Raw genomic sequence first — 25,020 nt, forward strand, 5'->3', positions numbered from 1 at the left:
TGACCTTACCGCCTTGGGTGACCCTGCTGGGAGTACCAGACTCCCGACGGCTTCTCTCGCAAGGGTCATAGGAACGTGCAAGCCCACTCACCATGACAAGGTGATGATCCAGCGAGTGACAGTTTACAGTGGTACCTCGGGTTAAGTACTTAATTCATTCCGGAGGTCCTGAAACTGTTCTTAACCTGAAGCACCACTTTAGCTAATGGGGCCTCCTGCTGCCGCTGCGCCGCTGGAGCCCAATTTCTGTTCTTATCCTGAAGCACTATTTCTGGGTTAGCAGAGTGTGTAACCTGAAGCGTATGTAACCTGAAGCGTATGTAATTCGAGGTACCACTGTATTTTACAAGCGCATCAGTTTATCCAACTTTTGAGTAAACTCCATCTCAGTCAAGTTCAATAGTTTTATGAGCCGGAATTGTACCCTATGCCTTCTGTGTAGAACCTATATAAAAAGAGCCAACTGGATGAGGCCAGTGGCCCATCTAGTCCAGCCTCCTGTTCTCATTGTGACCAAGCAAGACCTGAATGCAAGAACACTTGTTTCCCTTCCTGTGGTTTCCAGAAACTGCTACTCACAAGCATTTCTGCCTCTGATTATGAAGACAGAGCATAGCCAGTATGGCTAGTACCTCAGAAGAGAGCAGGGAAAAAAGCCATCAACATTAGTGGCCATCACTGCCTCTTGTGGCAGTGAGTTCCACAGTTGAACTGTGCTCTGCATGAAAAAGCAACAGCTTTTATTTGTCCTGAATCTTCCAGCTGGAACAACAGGATCAGGATGATAGACCTAATGGGCCGCTGGCCTGAGGCAGTAGGCTTTTTAATGTTCTTAGCTTGGTGATAAGTGCTGAGATGATCTTTTAATGCGTGCAGAGGGGAAGTGAACCATTCACAAGGAAGAGTGAGAGACAGCACAGATATTCTGGCATTAGAGGCAGCTAATTGACACCTATATTCCAATCAACATCCTTAGTCTGATTTAAACCCACAAGTGGCTGTGCTGCACTTCCTTTTTTTTTTTAATAGTTTTTTTATTTGCTTTTTTTTCCAAGGTCAAAATACATCGTCATAACACAACAAAAGCAGTTTTACAGAAAAAAAGAAGAAATTAAAAAAGAAAATTCACTTTTCCAGATCTATTTTCATAGTCAACTGGACTTCCCCACATCTTCCATCCCCTGCTTTCTTTACAATGAAAATAAACAGCAAATTGATACCTTATTTTATGTGTTTTTGTGCTTTCATTTACTTATATAGCCTGTAATTTATATTTTTCAAAATCCTAACTTAATTTCCACCATTTACAAATCTCAATACTGAAGCATGTTTTTCCCAAAAACCTGGCAGATTCTCAACATTCATATAGCTTATAATGTTTTTGTAGATAGTCCTTAAATTTTTTCCAATCCTCTTCCACCGCTTCTTCTCCCAGATCTCGGATTCTGCCGGTCATTTCAGCTAATTCCATGTAGTCCATCAGCTGTGAATGCCACTCTTCCAGCGTGGGTATCTCCTGTGCCTTCCAATGTTTGGCTATAAGGATTCTTGCTGCTGTAGTTGCATATAAAAAGAAAACTCTATCTTTCTTTAACACTCTCTGGCCCACAATGCCCAGGAGGAAGGCCTCTGGTTTCTTATGGAAGGTGTACTTAAACACCTTTTTCAACTCATTATAAATCATTTCCCAGAAAGCCTTCACCCTCGGGCATGTCCACCAGAGGTGAAAAAAAGTACCTTCAGCCTCCTTACATTTCCAACATTTATTGTCAGACAGATGATATATCTTTGCAAGTTTAACTGGGGTCATGTACCACCTGTATACCATTTTCATAATGTTTTCTTTTAAGGCACTGCATGCCGTGAATTTCATACCGGTGGTCCATAACCTTTCCCAGTCTTCAGACATAATGTTGTACCCAATGTCTTGTGCCCATTTTATCATAGCTGATTTAACTGTCTCATCTTGAGTATTCCATTTAAGCAACAAGTTATACATTCTTGAAAGCACTTTCGTCTTAGGTTCAAGTAATTCTGTCTCTAGTTTTGATTTTTCCACCTGGAAACCAATTTTCTTATCCTTTTTAAAAACCTCTAAAATTTGGGCATAATGAAACCAGTCTCGCACCTTTCCCTTCAATTTTTCGAAACTCTGCAACCTCCAAGTATCACCAACTCTTTCTATTAACTCACAATATTTTGCCCAGCCACTCTCCATGTTACGTAGTTTAATGGCCTTGGCCTCCGTCGGTGATAACCACCTCGGGGTCTTATTTTCAAGTAAGTCCTTGTATTTAGTCCAGACAATAAATAGAGCTTTCCTGACAATATGGTTTTTAAACAATTTATGAGACTTTGCCTTGTCGTACCACAAATAAGCATGCCACCCAAAAGCATTACTGTGCCCTTCCAGGTCTAGGACATCTGTGTTTTCTAACAGAAACCAATCCTTCATCCAGCAGAAGGATGCAGCTTCATAGTACAATCTTAAGTCCGGCAGGGCAAATCCCCCTCTTTCCTTTGCATCTGTTAGTATCTTAAATTTTATTCGGGGCTTTTTGCCCTGCCAGACAAACTTCGTGATGTCCTTCTGCCACTTTCCAAAACATTCCACTCTGTCCACGATCTGGAGGGTTTGAAACAAAGATAACATTCTTGGCAATACATTCATTTTGACTGCTGCAATCCTTCCCGACAAGGAAAGTTTCAATCTTGACCAAATTTCTAAGTCCCTTTTAATTTCAGACCAACATTTTTCATAATTGTATTTAAACAAATTCAAATTTCTTCCAGTCAAGTTAACCCCCAGGTATTTCACTTTTGTTACCACGTTTAGTTCTGTTTCCTTCTGAAACCCATCTACTTCTGAAGAAGTCATATTTTTTGCCAAAACCTTAGTTTTTTGTTTGTTCAACTTAAATCCCGCCACCCGACCAAATTCAGAAATTAGCTCTAAAGCTCTTTTTGTACTAGTTTCTGGCTCCTGTACTGTCAAGACCAAGTCATCTGCAAAAGCCTTCAATTTATATTGTTTTTCTCCGACCTGTATTCCTTCCACCTGTTGGTCCTTCCTAATCAAGTTCAGCAGCACCTCCAGGACAGAAATAAATAACAAGGGTGATAGGGGGCATCCCTGTCGTGTCCCTTTTTCAATTTTAAACTCCTCTGTCACCACATTGTTTACTATCAATTTAGCTTTTTGTTCTGAATAAATTGCTTCAATACCATTTTGGAACGCCCTTCCCACTCCCATTCCTTCCAAATTTTTCTTCATAAATTTCCAAGATATATTATCAAAGGCCTTCTCTGCGTCTATAAAAATCAAAACTGCTTTTGTGTTCATATTTGTCTGTAATAACTCCAAAACGTCGACAATATTCCTGGTGTTGTCAGACAAATGCCTGCCCGGGAGAAAGCCTGCTTGGTCTTTATGTATTACTTCGTTTAAAACTTTTTTCAGTCTATTTGCCAAAATATCAGCAAAAATTTTGTAATCCACATTTAGGAGTGAGATGGGACGGTAGTTCTTAAGTTGAGTCTTTTCAGATTCCAATTTTGGTATCAAAGTGATGAATGGCTCTTTCCACGATTCTGGTGCCCCCTTCCCTTCCATAATTTGATTACATACCTCCATTAGTGGCTGAACCAAATATTCCTTCAGTGTCTTATAATATTTGGAGGTGAGCCCATCTGGACCTGGGGATTTGCCTAATTGCATATTCTGAATGGCACTTTCAATTTCCTGTTGTGTTATTTTATAGTTCAGGGCTGTTTGTTTATCTTGTGTTAGTTTTTGCAGGCCATGACTTTTTAAGAATTGATTTATCTCAGTCTCTGCTTGGTGTCCTTGGGTAAACAGTTTTTTGAAGTATCTCTGGAAACACTTTCTAATTTCTTCTGGTTTCTGAATACATTCTCCTTCGACCTCGAGATTGGTAACAAAGTTCAATTTTTGTCTCTTTTTCAGCTGCCATGCCAGCAGCTTCCCACATTTATTTGCCGATTCAAATGATCTTTGCTTCATCTGTTTAATTTTCCATTCAACTTCTTGATTTATTAGTTTCGCATATTGTGCTTGATGGAATTTTATTTGTCTTAAAACCTCTTTTGATTTTGGGTTTAATCTCAGTTTTTTCTCTCTGTCTCTTATCTTCTCCAAGATCTTGTCCTTTTTGCCATTCCGAAGTTTTTTCTTGATAGAATTCTGTTGTATCAGAAACCCTCTCATAACAGCTTTACTCGCGTCCCAGATTATTCTCTTTTCCACCGAGGTATTCAAATTTATTTCAAAATAATCTTTCAGCGTTTTTTGGGCCTGCTTCACAATCTCCTGATCTCTAAATAAATAGTCATTCATTCTCCATCTGAAGGATCCAGCTGGTGTAAGTCTCAAGTCCATTTTCAAAGCATTATGGTCGGAGCAGGTTTTAGGGCAGATCTCTATTTTTTTAGTCTTAGGTGCCAGTCCTCTAGATATCCAGATTTGGTCGATTCTTGTCCAAGATAGGTGGGCTTCAGAAAAGAATGTTCCCTCTTTACCTAAAGGGTTCTTTGTTCTCCAAATATCAGTCAAGTCCATATTGTCTGTAAGTTCAAAAAAAGTCTTTGGGAGTCTGCCATCTTTGGTCAAATTTTGGTTTTGTGACTTGTCCATGTAAGTGGAGACAACCCCATTCATATCTCCCATCAAAATGATGTTAGAATAGTCAATATGGTCCAGCATTATCTCATGCAGCTTCTTATAGAATTCCGATTTCCCATCATTTGGTGCATAAATTCCTACTATCAGAAATTTTTCTCCTTGTGCTTGTATTTCAATTGCCAAAATTCTTCCAAATTCATCTTTAAACACCAACTTTGGTGCTAGACTCTCTTTTGCATAGATCACTACTCCTCTTTTTTTAACTTTGTCTGATGAAATAAATTCTTGGCCTAGTCTCTTATTAATTAACACTCTCCTGTGGAGCCTAGACACATGTGTTTCTTGAAGGCAAATGACATCCAATTGTTCTTTTCTCAATATGTGAAAAATCTTTTTCCTTTTTTCGGGGGAATTTGCGCCATTAATATTCCAACTGAGAAGCTGTAGGGACATCCTGGATCAATTTATTAGCCAGTAGGGGTTTCTCCTTTATCGTCTTTGACTGGAGGTGGAACCGGGTTAAAGCCAAACGAAGGAGGTGGCCAGGCTCCTGCTACTCCTTTCCGGAGGTCCTCCCCGTGGTCGTTTAAGAACTTTTCTTGCTCCTCTGCTGTTCTGATTCTTACCTTCTTCCCTTTCCAGGAAAAGGATAGTCCTTGAGGGAATTCCCACCTGTAGGGTATTGTGTTATTCCTCAATAAGCTTGCCAGGTCTTTGTATGTGACTCTTAAATCCAGTAGCTGTTTTGGTATGTCTCTGAAGATTTCTGCTGTCTTTCCCTGGATTACCAATGAGTTTTTAAAATGTAGGCCGAGTATATTGTCTTTTTCTTGCTTAGATCTCAAAATGATCAAGCAGTCTCTTGGTTTGTCCTTCTTGGCCACTCTTCCCAATCTAAAAGCGGTAACAATTTTAAAGTCCTTCTCTTCTGCCAGATCCCAGAACTTGGATATTTCTGTTGTCAAAAAGCCGATCAAGTCTTCTTTTTCTGATTCTGGGATATTTCTCAGCCTAAGGTTGCTCTCCCTGTTTTTCAATTCCGCCATGGACAGGTACGCTTGCTGTTCATTAACCTGTCTGCTCAGTGGTCTTACTTCTCCTCTTAATTCCTCAATCCTTTCTTTATTTTGATCTGCTTTAGTATTTGCTTCCAAAGCTAATTTTCGATTTTCTGTTGTAGTTTTTTCAATGTTCCCTACTGCCTGTGTATTTTGAGCGACTTGATCTGTCAGTTTATTAATTGTAGCTGTCACCTTATCAAATTTAGCCGCTTGCTCCTCAAATGTAGCTGCTTGTTCATCAGCCTTCTTATTTAACGCTGCCAACTGATCCAATATTTCTTTAGATACAGGGTCTAGCCCTCCTGCGGCCATATCCCCAAAAGTTGGCTGCTGGGGTTGTCCTTCTTGCAGACCTGTCACAATAGGAACAGATGATCTGTGTGGCTGCACAGGCAAAGTTGTTTGCAAAAGTTCAGTTTGTTTTGCTTTCTTAGCAGCCCTTGTTTTTCCTGCACCACTCATTCCACAGTTGTCCAAGCGTCAAGGTCAAATTGTAAATCCCATGGGAAAGACAATCCAAAAAAAGTAAACATCCAGACATAAAAATTCCAAATCAAACAGCAGTTCTCAGAGACTAATAATTCCACAATCCAGCAGGGGGAGCTCCCCAGAAATTAGGGAGAAGGATAGAAAATTTCCACCATTAAATTCCCGCAGAAAAGGAGAAAAATCAAGTAAAATCCAAAACAGGGGGGGACCTTCCAAGTTCAGTTTTAACTGCAGAGAATAAAAGTTCTTTACAAAGGTGCATGCAACAGTTCCTTTTTTACAGTTTACAAAGTAGCCCAGTGTAACTTTATATTTTTTTATCTATAGTTACCACAGTCCGATGTTTCTTTGTATCCAGACAGATCGAGAGCAGGGTTTCATAGCTTTGTAATCCACAGAAAGATAGATGGAAAGAGGAATCACAGTCTTTATCCACTTATAAAACTGATATAACTTTTCTTTAACTTTTAAGCAGTCAAATCCGAATTTGCAAAGTATATTCCAACTTCTTTTAAGTTCCTTTCAACGCTTCCGCTTTAAAGAGTCCTTGCTTGATACTTTAAACAGAGCCGGAAGACTGACTTCCTTTTTAGCGTCTCCCGCTTTCAGCCGAATTTCGCCAAATTTAGATTCAAATAAAGCCTCAAGTTTCTTACTCACGAGTATGTTGTTTCGATTCAATTGTTGAAAGAAGAAAGGTCAGCGCCGATCAGCAGCAGCCGCGCGGCTTCGCTTCCGCGGAAAGAGCGATGGATTCACAGCACCGCTACCCCCTCCACGTTCCGAAACCCCTTACGGGGTCTCTTCTGCGTTTCCGAGGTCGCTCCTGGTGCCCGCCAAACCCCACGGCCACGGGCTCACTCTACCCGTGGTTTCTCTGACTGGGTCGTCGCTGTGCCGCAGCGCACGACCCTTTTCCGCGGAGCCCCTCTTCAGCAACTGAAGAGGACCGCCATTGCTGAACGCGCCGCCTCCGGAAGTCGCTGTGCTGCACTTCCTGGTGGATTGTAATTTGACTGCTTCATAGAATCCTGTTATCTTATTCCTTTGAACTTCCGTCCTTTAAAAACTAGGCTTGTGTGATGATGGGGGTGAAAAAGGAAAAAAGAAGAAAAAAGTACAGAATAATCTTGCCATCTCTTCTCACATTTGCTTCTTTTTTGCCTCAAACCCAGGAAGGGTGATAGGGAGGAAAAACCTATCCTATTAGCACAAAGGATTACAAGAGGCCAATAAATTATTTTGCTTTGTAGCCAGCTCCCTTCTCTCCTCTGAATTTAATTGCTTTATAATACATTCCAGGCTGGTATATGACTTTCCAGCTCTGAATCATAGAACCATCACTAATTCTTGTGGTATTGTGTTGCAGCTTAAATCTGCCCTGTATCACCAGTTATTGCTTTTTCTTCTTTTTTCTTTGCTCTGGAAAAAGATTTCCAACACTTAACGAAACAGTTCATCTATCAAAAGTAGTATGATGACAGGCAGAAATTAAATTGTGGTTCTGTTTCCCAGCAATGGAAAAAGCTGCATCAGTTGGGCAATCCACCTGGTGGATTTGCAATTCCCCTGAAGGAGCAGATTCATAGCTGGGAGGTATACCTTGATCTCTATTTGTCGCTGGCGCCTCAGGTAGCCTTTGTGGTCCAAAGCGCCTTTTACCGGTTTCAGCAGGTGAACCAGCTACCCCCTTTCCTGGATGGAGGCATCTTGGCTACATGGACTCGTGCATTAGGAACCTGCAAACCGGACTGAGCAACAGCTGCAGCTTCCTCCATCGCTGGGAAATAGCCTTGCTGTCGAATTTCCCCCTGTCATATCACACCTGTGCTAAAGCAACTGTACGAGCTGCCTATCTGCTACAGAATGTACTTGAAACCCATCACTGATTCTGTGATTCTTCTGGCTAAGATTCTTAAATAAAGGGCCAAAACTCCAAGAGAAAAGTTGCACATGTGAAAAGCTTTCGCTGAAGCCAGAAGAGCAAGAGGGATCGCTGCGCAGCTTTCCCTCTCCACGCAGCGCCCCATCAGCAAAGCGGGAGGAGAAACGGAGCCTTCCGTTTCTCCTCCCGCTTTGCTGGAGAGGTGCTGATCAGAGAGGGAGAGAACATTTTTTTTCTTGTTCTCCTCCTCTAAAACTAGGTGTGTCTTATGGTCGGGTGCGTCTTATAGAGCGAAAAATGCGGTAATTTGTTTCCGTAGCAAACATCTAAGCATAGCTAAGCCAGCCCTGACATAGTGAATGCCACCTTTTCTTTCTCGTCTGTAAAATACCGTACTGGAGGAAAAGACCTCTTGTGTTTTCCCAGTGCCCTGCCATATTTATTTTACAGTATCTCCAAAAGGCTCAAGAAAGGAGCGACCCTATGTGTTAAAACAACCGTAATGCTAACATAATATTTAGATAGTGTTGCCTTTCATTCTTTTGTGTTCTTCCGTGTTTGCCGAAGGGAATGGATTTTCTTTTTCTTTTTTAATTTCCCACCATCAACACATAGTACCTGGCATAATGTTTGCTCAGCTACTTTCTGGAGCAAAGTCAAGCCAAGTTCTTATGTAAAAAGGTCATGTGATCCATTCAGAGAGCAGTAGAATGCATCCCTCTCTCTCCCCACTTTCAAAGGTGCTATGTAAATATCTGCAGAATAATCACCAGGGTAGGGCCCTGTGTATTTCTCAGCTGCATCAAGCAAGGTTCGACAAAAAAATCAATACCTTTTGAATTTTAATTACACACACACAAACACATCAGTAGGGACGAATATAAGTTTCTGCACTTAGGCAGGAAGAACCAGCTGCACCAGTATAAGATGGGGGATAATTGGCTTGCCAGTAGCACATGTGAAATGGATTTAGGGGTCTTAGTAGACAGCAAACTTAACACAAGTTAGCAGTGTGATGCAGCAGCAAAAAAGCCTAATGCTATTTTAGGCTGAATCAATAGAAGTACACTGTTTCGAACAATGAAAGTTATAAGGTAAAGGTACCCCTGACCATTAGGTCCAGTTGCAGATGACTCTGAGGTTGCACGTTCATCTCGCTCTATAGGCTAAGGGAGCCAGCGTTTGTCCACAGACAGCTTCCGGGTCATGTGGCCAGTATGACTAAGCCACTTCTGGCGAACCAGAGCAGTGCACAGAAACGCCGTTTACCTTCCCGCCGGAGCGGTACTTATTTATCTACTTGCACTGGTGTGCTTTCAAACTGCTAGGTGGGCAGGAGCTAGGACCGAACAACAGGAACTCACCCCATCGTGGGGATTTGAACCACCGACCTTCTGATCGGCAAGCTAGGCTCATAGTAACACTCTATTCTGCCTTGGCCAGACCACACCTGAAGTACTGTGTCCAGTTTTGGGTGCCACAATTTCAGAAGGATATTGAAAAGCTGGAATGTGTGCATAGGAGGGCGAACCAGGATGATGGAAGGGTTTGGAAACCAAGCCTTATGTGGAATGGTTGGGGGTGTTGGGTATGTTTAGCCTGGGAAAGAGGGGACTGAGCAGAGATATGATAGTCATCTTCAGATACCTGAAGGGCTGTCACACGTAAGATGAAGCAAGCTTGTTTTCTCTTGCTCTGGAGCGTTGGGCTTGAACCAATGACTTCAGGTTACAAGAAAGGAGATTGCGACTAAACACCAGAAAGAACTTTCTGATGGCAAGAGCCGTTCAACAGTGGAACACTCTACCCCGGAAGGTGGTGGACTCTCTTTCCTTGGAGGTTTCTAAGCAGAGGTTGGATGGCCATCTGTCATGGATGCTTTAGCTGAGATTCTTGCATTGAAGAGGGTTGGACTAGATGACCCTCCCGGTCCCTTCCAATTCTGCAGTTCTATGATTCTGTGAATGAAGTTCCTAGCCTGTTGGGTTGAAATAAACGACAGACAAATGGCAAGTGTCATCTGGGAGGCATCTCCTGAGCATGTCTCGGGGAGTCCCTTTTATTGAATATTACAGCATTGCTACGTATGTGCTTGTTGCTGATTGGTTAACACAAATACATTGCAAGGGTTGCATATAAGACATTAATCATCAATAGATTAAAGGTTGGGAAAAGGAGCACAGAGTTGGACAGGCGTGAAGACCTCGTAATTAAACAATTACTAATGATTGATATAGCAAGACTTAAACTATAACTAATGATTGATATAGTAAAACTTAACAGGGCATAACTATTGTATTCCATAGATGTGGTCAACCATGCTTTAAGAACAGGTCAGGGTATGTTTCATGAACTGAATGTGAACTGAACATTCTAGGAAGGAATGTTTCAGCTCAGAGCAGTTTGCCAGACTCATGTGCAGAAGGAAAACTTCCCATCACTAGCCCTTAAGGTAGGGTTGCCAGACGTCCCCAGATTTGCAAACCGGCCCACGGACAAATTCCGTCCCCGGAATGTCCCCAGATTTGCAATTCTGTCCCCGGGAAACGTGGCAGCTGCAGCCTCAGCAGCTTGGAGCCAGCCTGGTAGCACAGTTGGCTCTGGCTGACTTCAGGAGCTGCTGGCTGCCATGGTGCCCGCCATTTTTCCTTGCCGGAAGTCCCCATATGATGTGTCTTGTGCGCATATGATGTGTCTTGTGTGATCTCCTGTCCCCTTACCAGTCTTAGAGCAGGAAGAAAGAAAGAAAGAAAGAAAGAAAGAAAGAAAGAAAGAGAAAGAAAGAAAGAAAGAAAGAGGGTTTATTTGGACTATTAACTCACCGTTAAAACACTATTATGAGGGCTGGTGATACACAAGATTAGATACACACAGGATCACGAGTTCTTCTAAAGAAAACATGAAATAGTTGGCTGAGCGAGCAAGATCAGATGGGCTTTGAAGGGCTGCCTATCACTACACAACTCCAGTAATAACACTGGAGGGCATCAATCAGAGGGAGACTTTACACTGTCGCTTTGATATGGGTTGCTCCCTGTGGACTGTGTGGCAAAGATCATGCAGGGAAGGCCAGTCTTTTCTGGATGAAGCCTGCAATATAGCTGCCAAAGACGGAAACGCTTTCGTTTTTGCACAATCTCCCCTGCGACAATTTAATGGGCAGGCAATTGTATATTGCAGCGATGGCCACTCACTTGGATGACTTCCAACGAGGAGGCCTAGACCAATTCAAGGAGGTTCAGGCTGTCCCTGGCTACTAGCCATGATGGCTGCTTCCCTGCCTCCAGTGTTGGAGGCAGTATTGCTCTGCTATCCTTTGGACCACATTGGCAAGGCGGAGAGGGAGATCTTGCTGTCTGGGCAGCCCAGTCTTGTGCCTCAGGAAAGTTCCTTCAACGCTCCTGACAGTGGTTTAACTCAGTGTTTCCCAACCTTTTTCCGAACGTGGCCCCCTTCTGACCTGGTTTCCTTCCTGTGCCCCCCCCATGGGCGTAGCCAAGTAAGTAACAATTAATACAGTGGTACCTCGGGTTAGAGGGACGCGGGTGGCGCTGTGCATTAAACCACAGAGCCTAGGACTTGCTGATCAGAAGGTCGGCGGTTCAAATCCCCGTGATGAGGTGAGCTCCAGTTGCTTGGTCCCTGCTCCTGCCAACCTAGCAGTTTGAAAGCACGTCAAAGTGCAAGTAGATAAATAGGTACCGCTCCGGCGGGAAGGTAAACGGCATTTCCGTGCGCTGCTCTGGTTCTCCAGAAGCGGCTTAGTCCTGCTGGCCACATGGCCCGGAAGCTGTACACTGGCTCCCTTGGCCAGTAAAGCAAGATGAGCACCGCAACCCCAGAGTCGGCCACGACTGGACCTAATGGTCAGGGGTCCCTTTACCTTTACCTACCTCAGGTTAAGAACTTAATTTGTTCCAGAGGTCCGTTCTTAACCTGAAACTGTTCTTAACCCAAAGCACCACTTTAGCTAATGGGGCCTCCTGCTACTGCCGCTTCGCTGCCTAACGATTTCTGTTCTCATCCTGAAGCAAAGTTCTTAACCCAAGGTACTATTTCTGGGTTAGTGGAGTCTGTAACCTGAAGCATATATAACCCAAGGTACCACCGTACAAATCTGAGATTCTGCCCCTCTAACAAAAAGCCTGGCTATGCTCATACCCCCCCCCATCCTACCAATAGAAAGGTAGCTATTTAAATGTTTTGTTTGTAAAGAGAACATGTTTTATTAATAGTTTTTAAAAACAATTTATACAAAATACAATTACCTAAAAATCATAGGAACATAATGAGATATTGTTGAAGCAGAAAGAAACGTAGAATCATGGAGCTGGAAGGGACCCCGAGGGTCATCTAGTCCAACCCCCTGCAATGTAGGAAACTCAGCTAAAGCATCCATGACAGACGGCCACCCAACCTCTGCTTAGAAACCTCCAAGGAAGGAAAGTCCCTGCAGTGCAGGAATCAAATACCTACTGGCCTGCTCTGCTGTATTGGCTGAACCAGGGGTCAGCAACCTTTTTCAGCCATGGGCCACAGTCCCTCAGACCATATGGTGGGCCAGACTAAATTTTTTTTGGGGGGAATGAACGAATTCCTATGCCCCACAAATAACCCAGAGATGCATTTTAAATAAAAGCACACATTCTGCTCATCTAAAAACACCAGGCTGGCCCCACAAATAACCCAGAGATGCATTTTAAATAAAAGCACACATTCTGCTTATCTAAAAACAGCAGGCTGGCCCCACAAATAACCCAGAGATGCATTTTAAATAAAAGGACACATTCTATTCATGTAAAAACACGCTGATTCCTGGACCATCCGTGGGCTGGATTGAGAAGGCGATTGGGCTGCATCTGGCCCCTGGGCCTTAGTTTGCCTACCCCTGGAACATTTGAATTCAGGGTGCGCAGCAGGGTTATATAGCAACTCTTCTTATCTTTCAAACCTATATATCACAACAGCTACCAGTTCCCTTCCGCTCCACTTGAGCCATAAATCTCTGAACTTCAGATCTGCCTGCTTGTAAATCTCACAACCTTGCCCCTGAGCAGCGCTCCTCAGGCCGCCAGTGCAGTTAGAAATCAATTGCTAGTTGTAAATTGGGAGCTAATGGAAACGCAGGCAGGTACCCAGGGAAAAACATGACAGGTAATCAGAGTCCCTAATTAACTCGGTATCTCCAGGACAACGAGTTCGTATTTCACACTAATCACCGGCCTCGCTTGTTTTTTCTTCTTGGGTCCACTCAGGTGAATGTGCAGCCACTGAATGAAGCACAGGTGAGGCGACTTAGGCCCCGGGGGCCAAATATGGCTCTTTTATCTGGCCCTCAGGAGTTTTCCCAGGCCACACACCCCTCAGTTCCTGGACCAGGAAAATGTGGCCGTAGTAGTTCATGCACCCCTCAGTTCCTGGACCAGGAAAATGTGGCCGTAGTTCATGCATTGGTCACCTTCAGGATTGGATTACTGCAATATGCTCTGTGTGGGGCTTCTGCTGTGCTTGACCAAGGAGCTGAACTTAGTGCAAAATGCTGCAGCGCAGTTGCTGGCAAGAGCAAGGCCTCCCTTCTAGCTCAATATTTTAGCTCAGTGAAGTTTCCCTTAAAATAAGTGTGTGTGTGGGGGGGGGGTTCAGCTTCATCTCTTGTGAACCTAGCTGCTTCCCGTTCCTGCTCTTTGGCTGCTTTCTCCTTCACTGTTGACATTTCCATTGCAATTTCTTGGGCCTGCGACTTTGCTTATGCAATCCTGCAAAGCACTAGAGGCATAAGGATAGGAGTCCAGAGAGAACAGGAATCCTGACAATGCTTTGCCAAGGAAACTTGAGCAGAAAACAGCATATAATTTGAGATGAAAAGGACTAGAGGTTTTGTCTTTCTTACACCAGGCCTTGTACACAGCAGAGAGACATTCAAACAAACACACAGAGGAAAGAAACTCCCTCAGAACAACACAGCCAATCAGGATTCATGCTACCTCAGCAAACATCATGCCAGTCTGGCTAATTGCTAAGCTACACCTCAAGCACCTTTCTTGATGGATAATAACAGGATTAACCTTTAAGTACATAACACATTGAATGATTTCTGCTGTTGTCCTTCCAAAAAAAACAACAACCATGTGAGGTAAGTCAGTCTAACTCACTGAGTGGGGATTTGAACCCTGGTCTCCCATGTCATAGTCTAACACTCTAACCACTGCACCACACTGAAAAAACAATGAAAATGTAGCTACCTAGATATATTTTTTGCAAATTAGGTTTAAAATCCAGATGCCAGCTCTGGAAAGAGTAGGAAAGATTTTCTGGGTTCGCCCTTCCTTTACAGGGTTTATTTATACAATAAGGATTTTTATTTTTATTTAATATAACATTTTTGTGGCATCAAAAAGTGATATAAGAGTGCTAAAAATAATTGTTGGAAGGATGCCCAGGCTTTGTTTAAAGAATAAGCACCTGACATGTGCTAGCTTGCTTGAACTCTTAGGACTCCCTGGGTGTGGGGCAGGATTATGCCCTCCTTCCTGCTCTTAATTAGGGTGGGTAGGGGGGCACCACAGGCGTGTAGCTGCGAATGGAAACAGGAGACAAAATATTTATTTATTCATTCATGTCTTTTTAACCTTTTTTATAATGTCCAACTACCAAGTCTTCAGGGCAGCTAAAAAAAAAAAAAAAGCTAATAGACAGAGCTTTCTAATGGTCAGCTATGTAGTACTGGCATCTGAAACCAAGACTCCTTGGCACTTAATAATGCTGAAGTCTGGGGAGCATGTGGACACAAAGGCGCCAGTTGTGGGTGGTGTTGTTGAAAGGGAAGAGCTTTAATAATGCCCAAATGCATTGCATTTCAGAATAAATCCTTCTGCAAGGACAGCTTGCAGCCTGGTATAAAACGAAGGGTTCTATATCAGGTTGGGGAGGAGCTGTAGCTCAGTGCTTAAAGCTTCTGCTTTGCACACAGAAAGCCTTGGGTTCAATCCCTGGTGTCTCCAGGAAGAAGAACTACGCCTGAAATCATTGCGAGTAGGCTGAGACAACCCTGAGCTAGAATGGAGCAAGGGTCTGACTCAGTACAGTCGTACCTTGGATCCCAAATGCCTTGCAAGTCAAATGTTTTGGCTCCCGAACACCACAAACCCGGAAGTGAGTGTTCCGGTTTGCGAACGTTCTTTGGAACCTGAACGTTCAATGTGGCTTCCACGGCTTCTGATTGGCTGCAGGAGCTTCCTACAGCCAATCAGAAGCCGTGCCTTGGTTTCTGAACGTTTTGGAAGTCAATCGGGCTTCCGGAACGGATTCTGTTTGACTTCTGAGGTACCACTGTATAAGGGAAAGGATGTTTTTCAAAGTTATATTGTGTGCACAGCCATAGTCGTGACCATTATTTTCAGGCCACCTGGCGGGAATTCTTTAGCTGAGATTCCTGCATTGCAGGGGCTTCATAGGTGTCAACTTTTTGCTTTTCTTGCGAGGAATCCTATTCAGAATAAGGTAATTTCCCTTAAAAAAGGGAAAACATTGACAGCTATGAGGGGCTTGGACTAGATGACCCTTGGGGTCCCTTTCTAACTCTACAATTCAAAGAAAACTCGTAGACAACTGAGCGATGCTGATCTAGCCAAGGGCAAATCCTGCTCTCCATATTGCCCCTAGCACTTCCCTAGCTAATAAAAATCATTTCTAAGATTCAGTCTTAGCAGTGAGCATTCCATTCCCGTGTAATCTCACTGTATACAAGTTGTACAAGTGACAATAAAGTATTTCCATTCCTGGGAAACTTCTGATTCCATCTCAGCCTGGGGACTTTTGCCTGGAGGGAGGAGATCCAGCCTGTCTTCCAGAGGCTTTGATGCAGACTCGGACTCTGGCAACTCTCCCACCTGGCCAACAGAAATCTGTCTTCAAAAGAGCAACACATTTTTAGACCACCTTCCCCAGGCAGGCGCTGCATTAGTGAGCACTGGAGGTCAGATGTTTTACCTATCTTTCGGTTTCTAACGGCCTTTGCGACACTCTAGTGCAACTGGCTAGATGGGACTCTTCTGGTGCTGATGAAACTAAGGCAAAGGAAGCCCACACCCAGAAGGACTCAGAAATACTAAGGCCCCAGGCTTCAATCCACTGGTTTTTGCATAGTGGGGCTAACCTATTTGCACCACATCTCAATCCGGAATCGTTTGGGTTCATTCTCAACATGCTGCTTTCAGTCTAGGCTGAGTCTAGGTCCTGCCTCTGCAGATCTCCAGTAAGCAACTAGAGCCTGACCCCCTTTCAAGGCTGCATCCCATTTTAAAATCAACCCAGACCCTCCAACACTTCTCTGATGGAAATAGAGACGTCTCATTCCAAAATGATAATTTTACTATTTATACCCCACACATCTTACTGGGTTTCCCTGGCCACTCTGGGCAACTTCCAACATAAAATCATAATAAAGCATTAAACATTTTAAAAAACCCACTTACCTATATAGGATTGCCTTCAGACAGCTCGGGAGGTCAGATAACTCCATACCCTCGAACATTTCTCCAATGAAAATAGGGAGACCTTACCATACCCTCAAACCTTTCTCCAATCAAAATAAGGACATCCTAAGGAAAAGTGGGACATTCTGGGATCAAATCAGAAACTGGGACTGCTTCTCTAAATCAGGGATGTCCCTGGAAAATAGGGACACTTGGAGGGTCTGTCAACCCCATCCAGAAATTATCTTTCTCCTTCAAATTCAAACTACACAACTGAATCTGAACCATTTCAGCCCTTAGCAGCAGGTTATCACTCTCTCTGGGCTGTGGTGCATATTGCACTCCAAAGGCTGGAGAGTTATTCCCAGCTATCAGGGAACAATGACATTTCTTTGTAAACCTTGCCCCTCATCTAGCAGCACTTTATGGGCAAAGCCGTGACAGACCCATTTAAAATAATTCCGATGGTCCAGACTTTTATGATCGTTTTTTAATATGGTGGGTGGGATACAAATCTCTCCTTCAGCGCAGGTTTTTAAACAGAGGTTGGGTGCTCATCTGTTGAGGATTTTTTAGCTGTCATCGCACTGCAGGGGATTGGACTACATGACCCTTGCGGGACCCTTCCAATTCTGCAATTCTATGATTTTACGAAACCCTCCGCAACTTACCCCTTCCTTGCCTGTGAGCGTTGCCTCGGAGCCCTTCTCCATTTTCATGCTCAAGGAACCGAGAACCGCAACGGGCCTGAGAGCTTTTGCGTTCGGGATGAGAAAGAAAATGCTGAAACGAAGGGTTGTGCTATGTCTCTTTCTTGCACTTTGACTCTGTCCAAGACCCCAACTGCTTAACAGGCTTGTTCTGCCCTCTTGGACCTTAGAGTTGCCTGTTCTTCAGGCTCCAGGAGGCAGATCTTTTGCCAGCTTGATCCTCCACAGTTTCTCAGCTCTTAGAAAATAAAGAGCGAGGGCTGGACTTGGCAGCTCGGATAGCTTCGCTTCCACGGCTCCTTGTCAAGGCTGTTGCGGAGGTTTCAATGTTACACAACAGAAGAGGATCATGACCTTAACACACCCCACGCAGCAGGGAGATGTTCCTGAGATACATGAGCAGCAAAGGAGGGCTGGCAATTATTACCTGGCTTAATTTCTGCTTCCCTAGTTCTTTTTGTCTGGTGCCAGCAAGAAGGAGAATGTGGAAGAAAATGAGCAGATGGGTGGATATCAAAACATGGATGCAGACGACTGGGGGTTCTGCTGCTTTTTCCTCTCTGGGGGGTCTGGGCTGAGGTTAGATGTCTTTTTAATGATCCAACGTCACAAGACGACCATCTTCACAGACGCCAAGGACTCCAGTGTATGAGCTGAAAAGAATTGTTGAGGGGATACTTAAGAGACCCCCAGAAGAACAAAGGCTATACAAGGATGACCAGCTGTTGGATGACAGCAAAACCCTTGGAGACTGTGGCTTCACCAGCCAGACAGCACAACCTCAGGCCCCAGCAACAGTTGGCTTGGCCTTCAGAGCCTCTGAAGATGCCTTTGAGCCCCTCCACATTAATCCCTTCTCCAGCCCCCCAGAGCTCCCAGACGTGATGGAGCCCCAGGACTCTGGTAGTAGTGCCAACGAGCAAGCAGTGCAGTGAGAGGCCAGAGGGAGACGGAGCGAGCTGCAAAATCCGTGGCACCCCCTTCCCCACCAGCCACTCCCTCCCTCAACCCTCCAGCGTGGAGAGAGACATGGCACTGTCCCACTCCTCCAATCCAGATCCCCCTTTTACTCCACCCCTCTCCATACAAGACCACACCTCCTTCCAAGCCCCTCCCCACTCATCAAACAGAGCAATGTTTTCATTTTTGGTTTTGGAAACAATGAAAGTTCAGCTGGTAAAAAAAATAAATGGATGCAGATAAACTAGGCTGTGGGTAACATCTCAACCTCCTGCACAAGCATTCACCACCTGAGCCGCTGCTGCTGTGTGTGTTTCAGGCCAGAGTTGCATCATCTGTCATTTTTCGGGGTTGGCAGCTAGCCACCGTTGAGCCAAATCCGGCTGAAGGCAGACTCCCAACTGGCTCACTACCTACAACAAAAAAACCCTGACCAACCCCAGAAGAGAAATATCTGCAGCACCAGTTTTCCATTTGTGTGCAATGGGAGATGGGTGTGGTTTGTACCTGGTATTAAAAGAGGACTTGACAAATTCATAGAGGAGAAGGTCATCGGTGCCTAGTAGTCACAATGGCTATGTCCTGCCTTCATGCTTCTGAATAATGTTGGAAAGGGGAGAGTGCTCTTGTGCTTGGGTTTTGCTTGAGGGTTTCCCATGGGCACCTGAGTCGGCACTGTGAGCGTAGCATGCTAGGTGGGCCATTGGCCTGATCCAGCAAGCTCTTCTTATGTTCTTATATGGAAGCTAAGCTGCTAACGGCCTCAGCCCAGTATACCTGAAGGAGCGTCTCCACCCCCATCGTTCTGCCCGGACGCTGAGGTCCAGAGCTGAGGGCCTTCGGGCAGTTCCCTCACTGTGAGAAGCAAAGCTACAGGGAACCAGGCAGAGGGCCTTCTCGGTAGTGGCACCCGCCCTGTGGAACGCCCTCCCACCAGATGTCAAAGAGAACAACAACTACCAGACTTTTAGAAGACACCTGAAGGCAGCCCTGTTCAGGGAAGTTTCTAATGTGTGACATTTTAATGTACGGTATTTTTAATCTTTGTTGGAAGCTGCCCAGAGTGGATGGGGAAACCCAGTCAGATGAGCAGGGTACAAATAACAACTTCTTCTTCTTCTTCTTCTTCTTCTTCTTCTTCTTCTTCTTCTTCTTCCTCCTCCTCCTCCTCCTCCTCCTCCTCCTCCTCCTGTACCTACTTGATCCATGTTTTCTTGATCATGCAATTTTCCATGGATCATGTTTTCCAAGGATCATGCAAGCATGTCTACAGAGGGTTACTTGAGAGCATGTGGTGATGTCTATTGTAGGGTAGGGACCCAGCTGGGGACCAAAAAAATCACCATTTCAAAGTAAACCTGTTGAAGTTAATGAACCCATGGTCACTCATTTCGATGGATCTGCTTAAATTATGACTAATGTTGAAAGGGAATGTGGTACAGTGGTTAGAGTCTTGGACAAGGATCTGGGAGACCAGGGTTCAAATCCCCACTTGGTCATGAGGCCTTAGACCAGTCACTGCCTCTCTCCCTGATCAGCCTTCACAGGGCTGGTGTGGGGACTAAACAAGGAGGGGGAGGGAACCATGTATGCCACCTTGAGCTCTTTGGAGGAAAAGGTGGAATGTAAATGAGAGAGAGAGAGAGAGAGAGAGAGAGAGAGAGAGAAGAGAGAGAGTTGGGTACAAACACATTTTATGATATAAAGTAACAACAAGGAACAACTTGCTGCTGAGAAAGTGCAAAATTATTTCTTTTGTGATTGGGTAACCTGTCACACACATCTGGGGTTAACATCAAGATCTTAAACCAGGTCGCATCTATCGGCCCCTTATGACAATTGTACCTCGTTTTATAGTACTAATAATGCAGCCAAAGGGTTAATTCCACAGAGATGCCATTGCCCCTCTTGCACATAAGACTTTTGATTGGCTGCCCTCTTCTCTGGTCCTCTGGCTCCCCCTTTAGGCAGGTCAGTGCAATACCTGATGTAGAATTGAAAGCCCCCACCAAATCATTACCTTCATTGCTACTAATACTAATACTAATAATTTATTGTTTATACCTCGCCCATCTGACTGGGTTCCCCCAGCCACTCCGAGCGGCTTCCTTGTCAGCACATGTAGAATGACTGGTGGTGTTGACATTTTTAAGTTTGACTGTAGTGGTGGTTAGTGCCTATTATTTTCATTATGACAGTTATAGCTTGGTTGCCGAACGCCTTGGAACTCGTATGTTTCGGCTCCCAAACGATTGAAAACCGGAAGAGAGTGTTCTGGTTTTTGAATGATTTTCGGAAGCTGAATATCTGGCGCAGCTTCTGCGGCTTCCAATTGGCTGCAGGACGCTCCTGCAGCCGATCGGAAGCCACGCCTTGGTTTCGAACAAGTACTGTATGACTGTATTGAGAGCATTTTACCCAGTTCTTCATCCAAATCATTCCCAGGGTGGCATACATGGCATCAGTTAAAATGAGACAGCCCCTGCCCACAGGTTTACAATCAAAAAAGTAAATTAAAAAAATTAAAAATGACTTAAACCAGGTAGCATCTATCAACCACTTATTTTTAAAAAATATAATTTTTATTAAAGATGTCCTTACGTTACAAAAGTACGTGCATTGTCTCTTTTTTCAGGCTGTGTTTTCTAGAATCAGTTACATTTGTTGTGAGACATTAGTGTTATATGCAGTATTAAGGTTGGGAAGAAAGAGAGGGTGGTGCTGGTGCTGGTGGTAAAACATGTATTATTTTCCTTAGTGTATGTGTGGGGTTTAGTGTCGGCATCACTTGGGTAGATTCTCTTTCTATTTGCCCTTTATATTTCCTTGGTACTGAGAGAGGTTGACAACCGTAGCTCAAAGCGTTAATTCCACAGAGATGATTTGCTGCTCTTGCACATGTGACCTTCGATCAGCCACCCTGTTTTCTGGTCCTCTGGCTCCCTCTTGAAGCCACAGAACTCAAGAGGCGGCTTTCAAAAGTCACCTTTTCCTTTAACTGGTATAGGCTATTTGAGGATGAGAGAGAATTTTGTAAAGCAAGCCTGCACCCTAAAAAGCACTAAAGAGGACTGTTGTTGTTTAGTCATATAGTCGTGTCCGACTCTTCGTGACCCCATGGACCAGAGCACGCCAGGCACTCCTGTCTTCCACTGCCTCCTGCAGTTTGGTCAGACTCATGTTTGTAGCTTCGAGAACACTGTCCAACCATCTCGTCCTCTGCCGTCCCCTTCTCCTTGTGCCCTCCATCTTTCCCAACATCAGGGTCTTTTCCAGGGAGTCTTCTCTTCTCATGAGGTGGCCAAAGTGTTGGAGCCTCAGCTTCAGGATCTGTCCTTCCAGTGAGCACTGATTTCCTGAAGAATGGATTGGTTTGATCTTCTTGCAGTCCATGGGACTCTCAAGAGTCTCCTCCAGCACCATAATTCAAAAGCATTAATTCTTCGGCGATCAGCCTTCTTTATGGTCCAGCTCTCACTTCCATTAAAAAACATTAACTCATAACAAGACAAAAAGAGGACTGATCAGCAATAAATGATGATAATGATAATATTGCTCACCCTTCACCAGTAGGTCCCAGGGCAGGCTACAACAATTTAAAATTAGATTTTTATCATTAGATTTGTGGACATCCAGTGATGATGAATGTTGGAAGATGGGCAGGGTATAAGCAATAAATTATTATTATTATTATTATTATTATTATTATTATTATTATTATTATTCAGGGACAGATAAAAAAAAGGACTTCTTCATGCAGCACATAGTTAAACTCCCGCAGTGATGGCCACCAACTTGGATGACTTTAATCTTCAAATTCATGGTGCAGAAGGCTATCGATGGCTAACAGCCACAATGTCTGTGCTCTGTAATGTAATGTTTCTGAGCACCAGTTGCTGGAAGCTGTAGGAGGGCAGAGTTTTCTTGTGCTTTAATTTCCCACAAGCATCTGCTTCCCCCCAGTGAGAACAGGATGCGGGACTTAAATCGACCATTGGACTGATCCACTCCCCACCCCACCCCACCCCGTTTCTCTCCTACTATAGACAGTGTTTGCCAAAAGCAATGGATAACTGGACTTTTCATTCTGAAATCCAGGCTTAATTATGTGGGTTGTGAATTGGATTATACGCTTGATTAAGGTTTGCCAGCTTAGACGGCTTTTGAAAACAATCCATGGAGAATAAGTCTTATCAGTGTGTATGCGCCATATAGAAAGACAAAATAACCCAATAGCACTAAAGGCTGCTGGTGACAGAGAGGGGGGAAAGTTTGTCACCATGCTGTGTTTGTGGGGGTTCAGAGGCTGTCTACTACCGGAGAGAGACTGTGAAATGAGATGGCTGGGTGAATTTCCCCAACGTATAAATGCCTTTTCATATGCTACCTTGTACAATAGGTACATTTTAATGCACACTTTATGTGCATTTTTGCACAATGCACAACTGCATTGCGGAAATCGCCAATATCAAAGGATGGCTGTGCTCCGTTTGTGAATTGTTTCTGAAAGTTGGGCGTTTTGTCTTTAAATGTGAACGGAATAAAATTTCTCCCCTTCGTCCCTAGCCTTGGGACAAGTTATTCTGTTCTTATTTGACTCCTGCATTGTGGTTCGCACTTTGCAAACCACTTCAACGAGCAACGCTTTAACGTGACCTTTTTTTGGATAATGTTTGCCGAGACACTTTGAAAGACGGGCACTCAGGGTAATAACAAACAGGCCCCACGCTTAACTGAACCTACAAAGAAGTTGCTGCTCAGAGGCCACAGCTCACGGGTAGAGCTCATAGTTCTCATGGGGACAATCTGTGGGTGGAAGAGGAATCTGCAGAACTCAGCTTCCTGAGCAGTCTCATGGGATCTACCGTATTTTTTGCTCTATAAGACTTACTTTTTCCCTCCTAAAAAGTAAGGGGAAACATGTGTGCGTCTTATGGAGAGAATGCAGGCTGTGCAGCTATCCCAGAAGCCAGAACAGCAAGAGGGATTGCTGCTTTCACTGTGCAGCGAACCCTCTTGCTGTTCTGGCTTCTGAGATTCAGAATATTTTTCTTCTTGTTTTCCTCCTCCAAAAACTAGGTGCGTCTTGTGGTCTGGTGCGTCTTATAGAGTGAAAAATACGGTAATCTGGAGCCACTTCAAGGCACTCAAGTGAATGTTTAAAGCCGTAAATGACTTTGGCCTCAAATATCTGAAAGACCACCTCCATCCTCTTAGTGGTTTCTCTGCCCTCAGATGCTCACGTACAGGGCCGTCTTTACCAGGGGGTGCAAGGGGTGCAGGGCACCCGGGCGCCAATTTCTGGGGGGCACCAGGTGCCCGCTGCTGAAGCTGCCTAAGTTCTTAACCATCTACCTGTTATGAAATAATAAATAATTTTGATCAAGTAAGAAAAACAAAATACATACAGTGGTACCTCAGGTTAGAGGTCCGTACTTAACCTGAAACTGTTCTTAACCTGAAGCACCACTTTAGCTAATGGGGCCTCCCGCTGCTGCCACGCTGCCGGAGCCCGATTTCTGTTCTCTCGATTTCTGCCATGCACATGAAATTAACTCTTACATCAAAATATTATGTTACATATTGTATTGAGCCGCTATGCGGCAGTGGGGTCAGCAGCACTTTGACACGACTGATGTTTCTTCTAAGTACGTGCCTAAACAATACTTATAAGTTTAAGTGTGGTGGTATTGTATACTGAAGTATAAGCGTATTGTAAATAAAGGAGCACATAAAAAAGTTTGTTTCTTTTTCCTCCTTTCTAATCAAAGTTAATTTGGGGGCTAAACTAAATTTGGGGGCTCTGGGCAGATCTTTGCACCCTGGCGGCGCATATGCTAAAGACTTGGCTGCTCAGGTAAGGTAGGGCGACAGCCTTCTTTGTGTCCAGTGGCGTACCATGGGTTGATGGTGCCCAGGTGTGTGTAGGCAGGCCGAGGTGCATGGGAGCATGAGGGGGGCATGCCAGGGTGAGGCACGGAGGCTAGGGTGGTTCATAAAAAAACTTTTTTTAAAAAATGCCTGCTTCAAAGGTCTTACCTTACTACACTAGGGATTATATAGCTATATGTGAAATTTCATGCATGCCAGTTAACATCTTGACCCTCCTCCCCTGAATTGAAATTTCAGCCTTCATGACAGGAAAACGGCCAAGTAAACAGCTGTTTTCATGGAGGAGGGTCAAGATATTAACTGATATGCATGAAATTTCGGATATAGCTATATACCGTATTTTTCGCTCCATAAGACGCACCTGACCATTAGATGCACCTAGTTTTTAGAAGGGGAATGCAAGAAAAAAAAATATTTTAAAAGGGAGCGCTGAGCAGAGCCTGTATCCCATCCCACGGACGGGCTGCCCCTCTCCCTCCTCAGGGGGAAAAGCCCCCAAGAGCCGCACACACGCTCCTAAAAAAGCCAGCAGCTCCTAAAAAAAACCCACCTCCTAAAAAAGCCAGCAGAAGCCGGCGCACCCTTTAAAGAGCATACGGCTCCTGTGGGCTTTTCTACGAGGAGGGAGAAGGGACTGACGCGGCTCTTGGGGGCTTTTCCCCCTGCCTCCCGCTTGCACACACATTTCTTTTTAGGAGGGAAAGAGTGTGTCTTATGGAGCGAAAAATACGGTAATCCCTAGTGTAGTAAGATAAGACCTTTGGAGCAGGCAGTTTTTTTAAAAAAAAATTAATTAACCGCCCTAATGGAGGCTGAACAGAGCCTGCTGCACCATCCCAGCCCTCACCGCCAACGCCACTGGAGCGACCGAGCCGCAATGGTCTGACTGGAGAACATGACTGCTCTT

The 25,020-nt window shown here is 44.3% G+C and overlaps 1 protein-coding gene and 1 pseudogene across 2 annotated transcripts in view; one reads left to right on the forward strand and one right to left on the reverse strand.

Annotated features, from left to right (window-relative positions):
- Positions 1-17,475, reverse strand: part of LOC309536201 (solute carrier family 2, facilitated glucose transporter member 5-like) — a 43,316-nt gene extending 25,841 nt beyond the window's left edge. The window contains exon 1 of the mRNA XM_082230173.1: positions 17,223-17,475. Coding sequence (XP_082086299.1) covers positions 17,223-17,270 — 48 coding nt within the window. The 5' untranslated portion in view covers positions 17,271-17,475. The remainder of the gene's footprint in view (positions 1-17,222) is intronic.
- Positions 17,476-17,766: 291 nt separating this feature from the next.
- On the forward strand, positions 17,767-18,451 carry LOC309536685 (elongin-B pseudogene; annotated as a pseudogene). Its single transcript has one exon. The product of its transcript is annotated as an elongin-B pseudogene (transcript).
- Positions 18,452-25,020: the final 6,569 nt, after the last annotated feature.

The sequence above is a fragment of the Podarcis vaucheri genome, assembly GCF_965113315.1.
Source record: "Podarcis vaucheri genome assembly, chromosome: 7".
NCBI classification, from domain to species: domain Eukaryota; kingdom Metazoa; phylum Chordata; class Lepidosauria; order Squamata; family Lacertidae; genus Podarcis; species Podarcis vaucheri.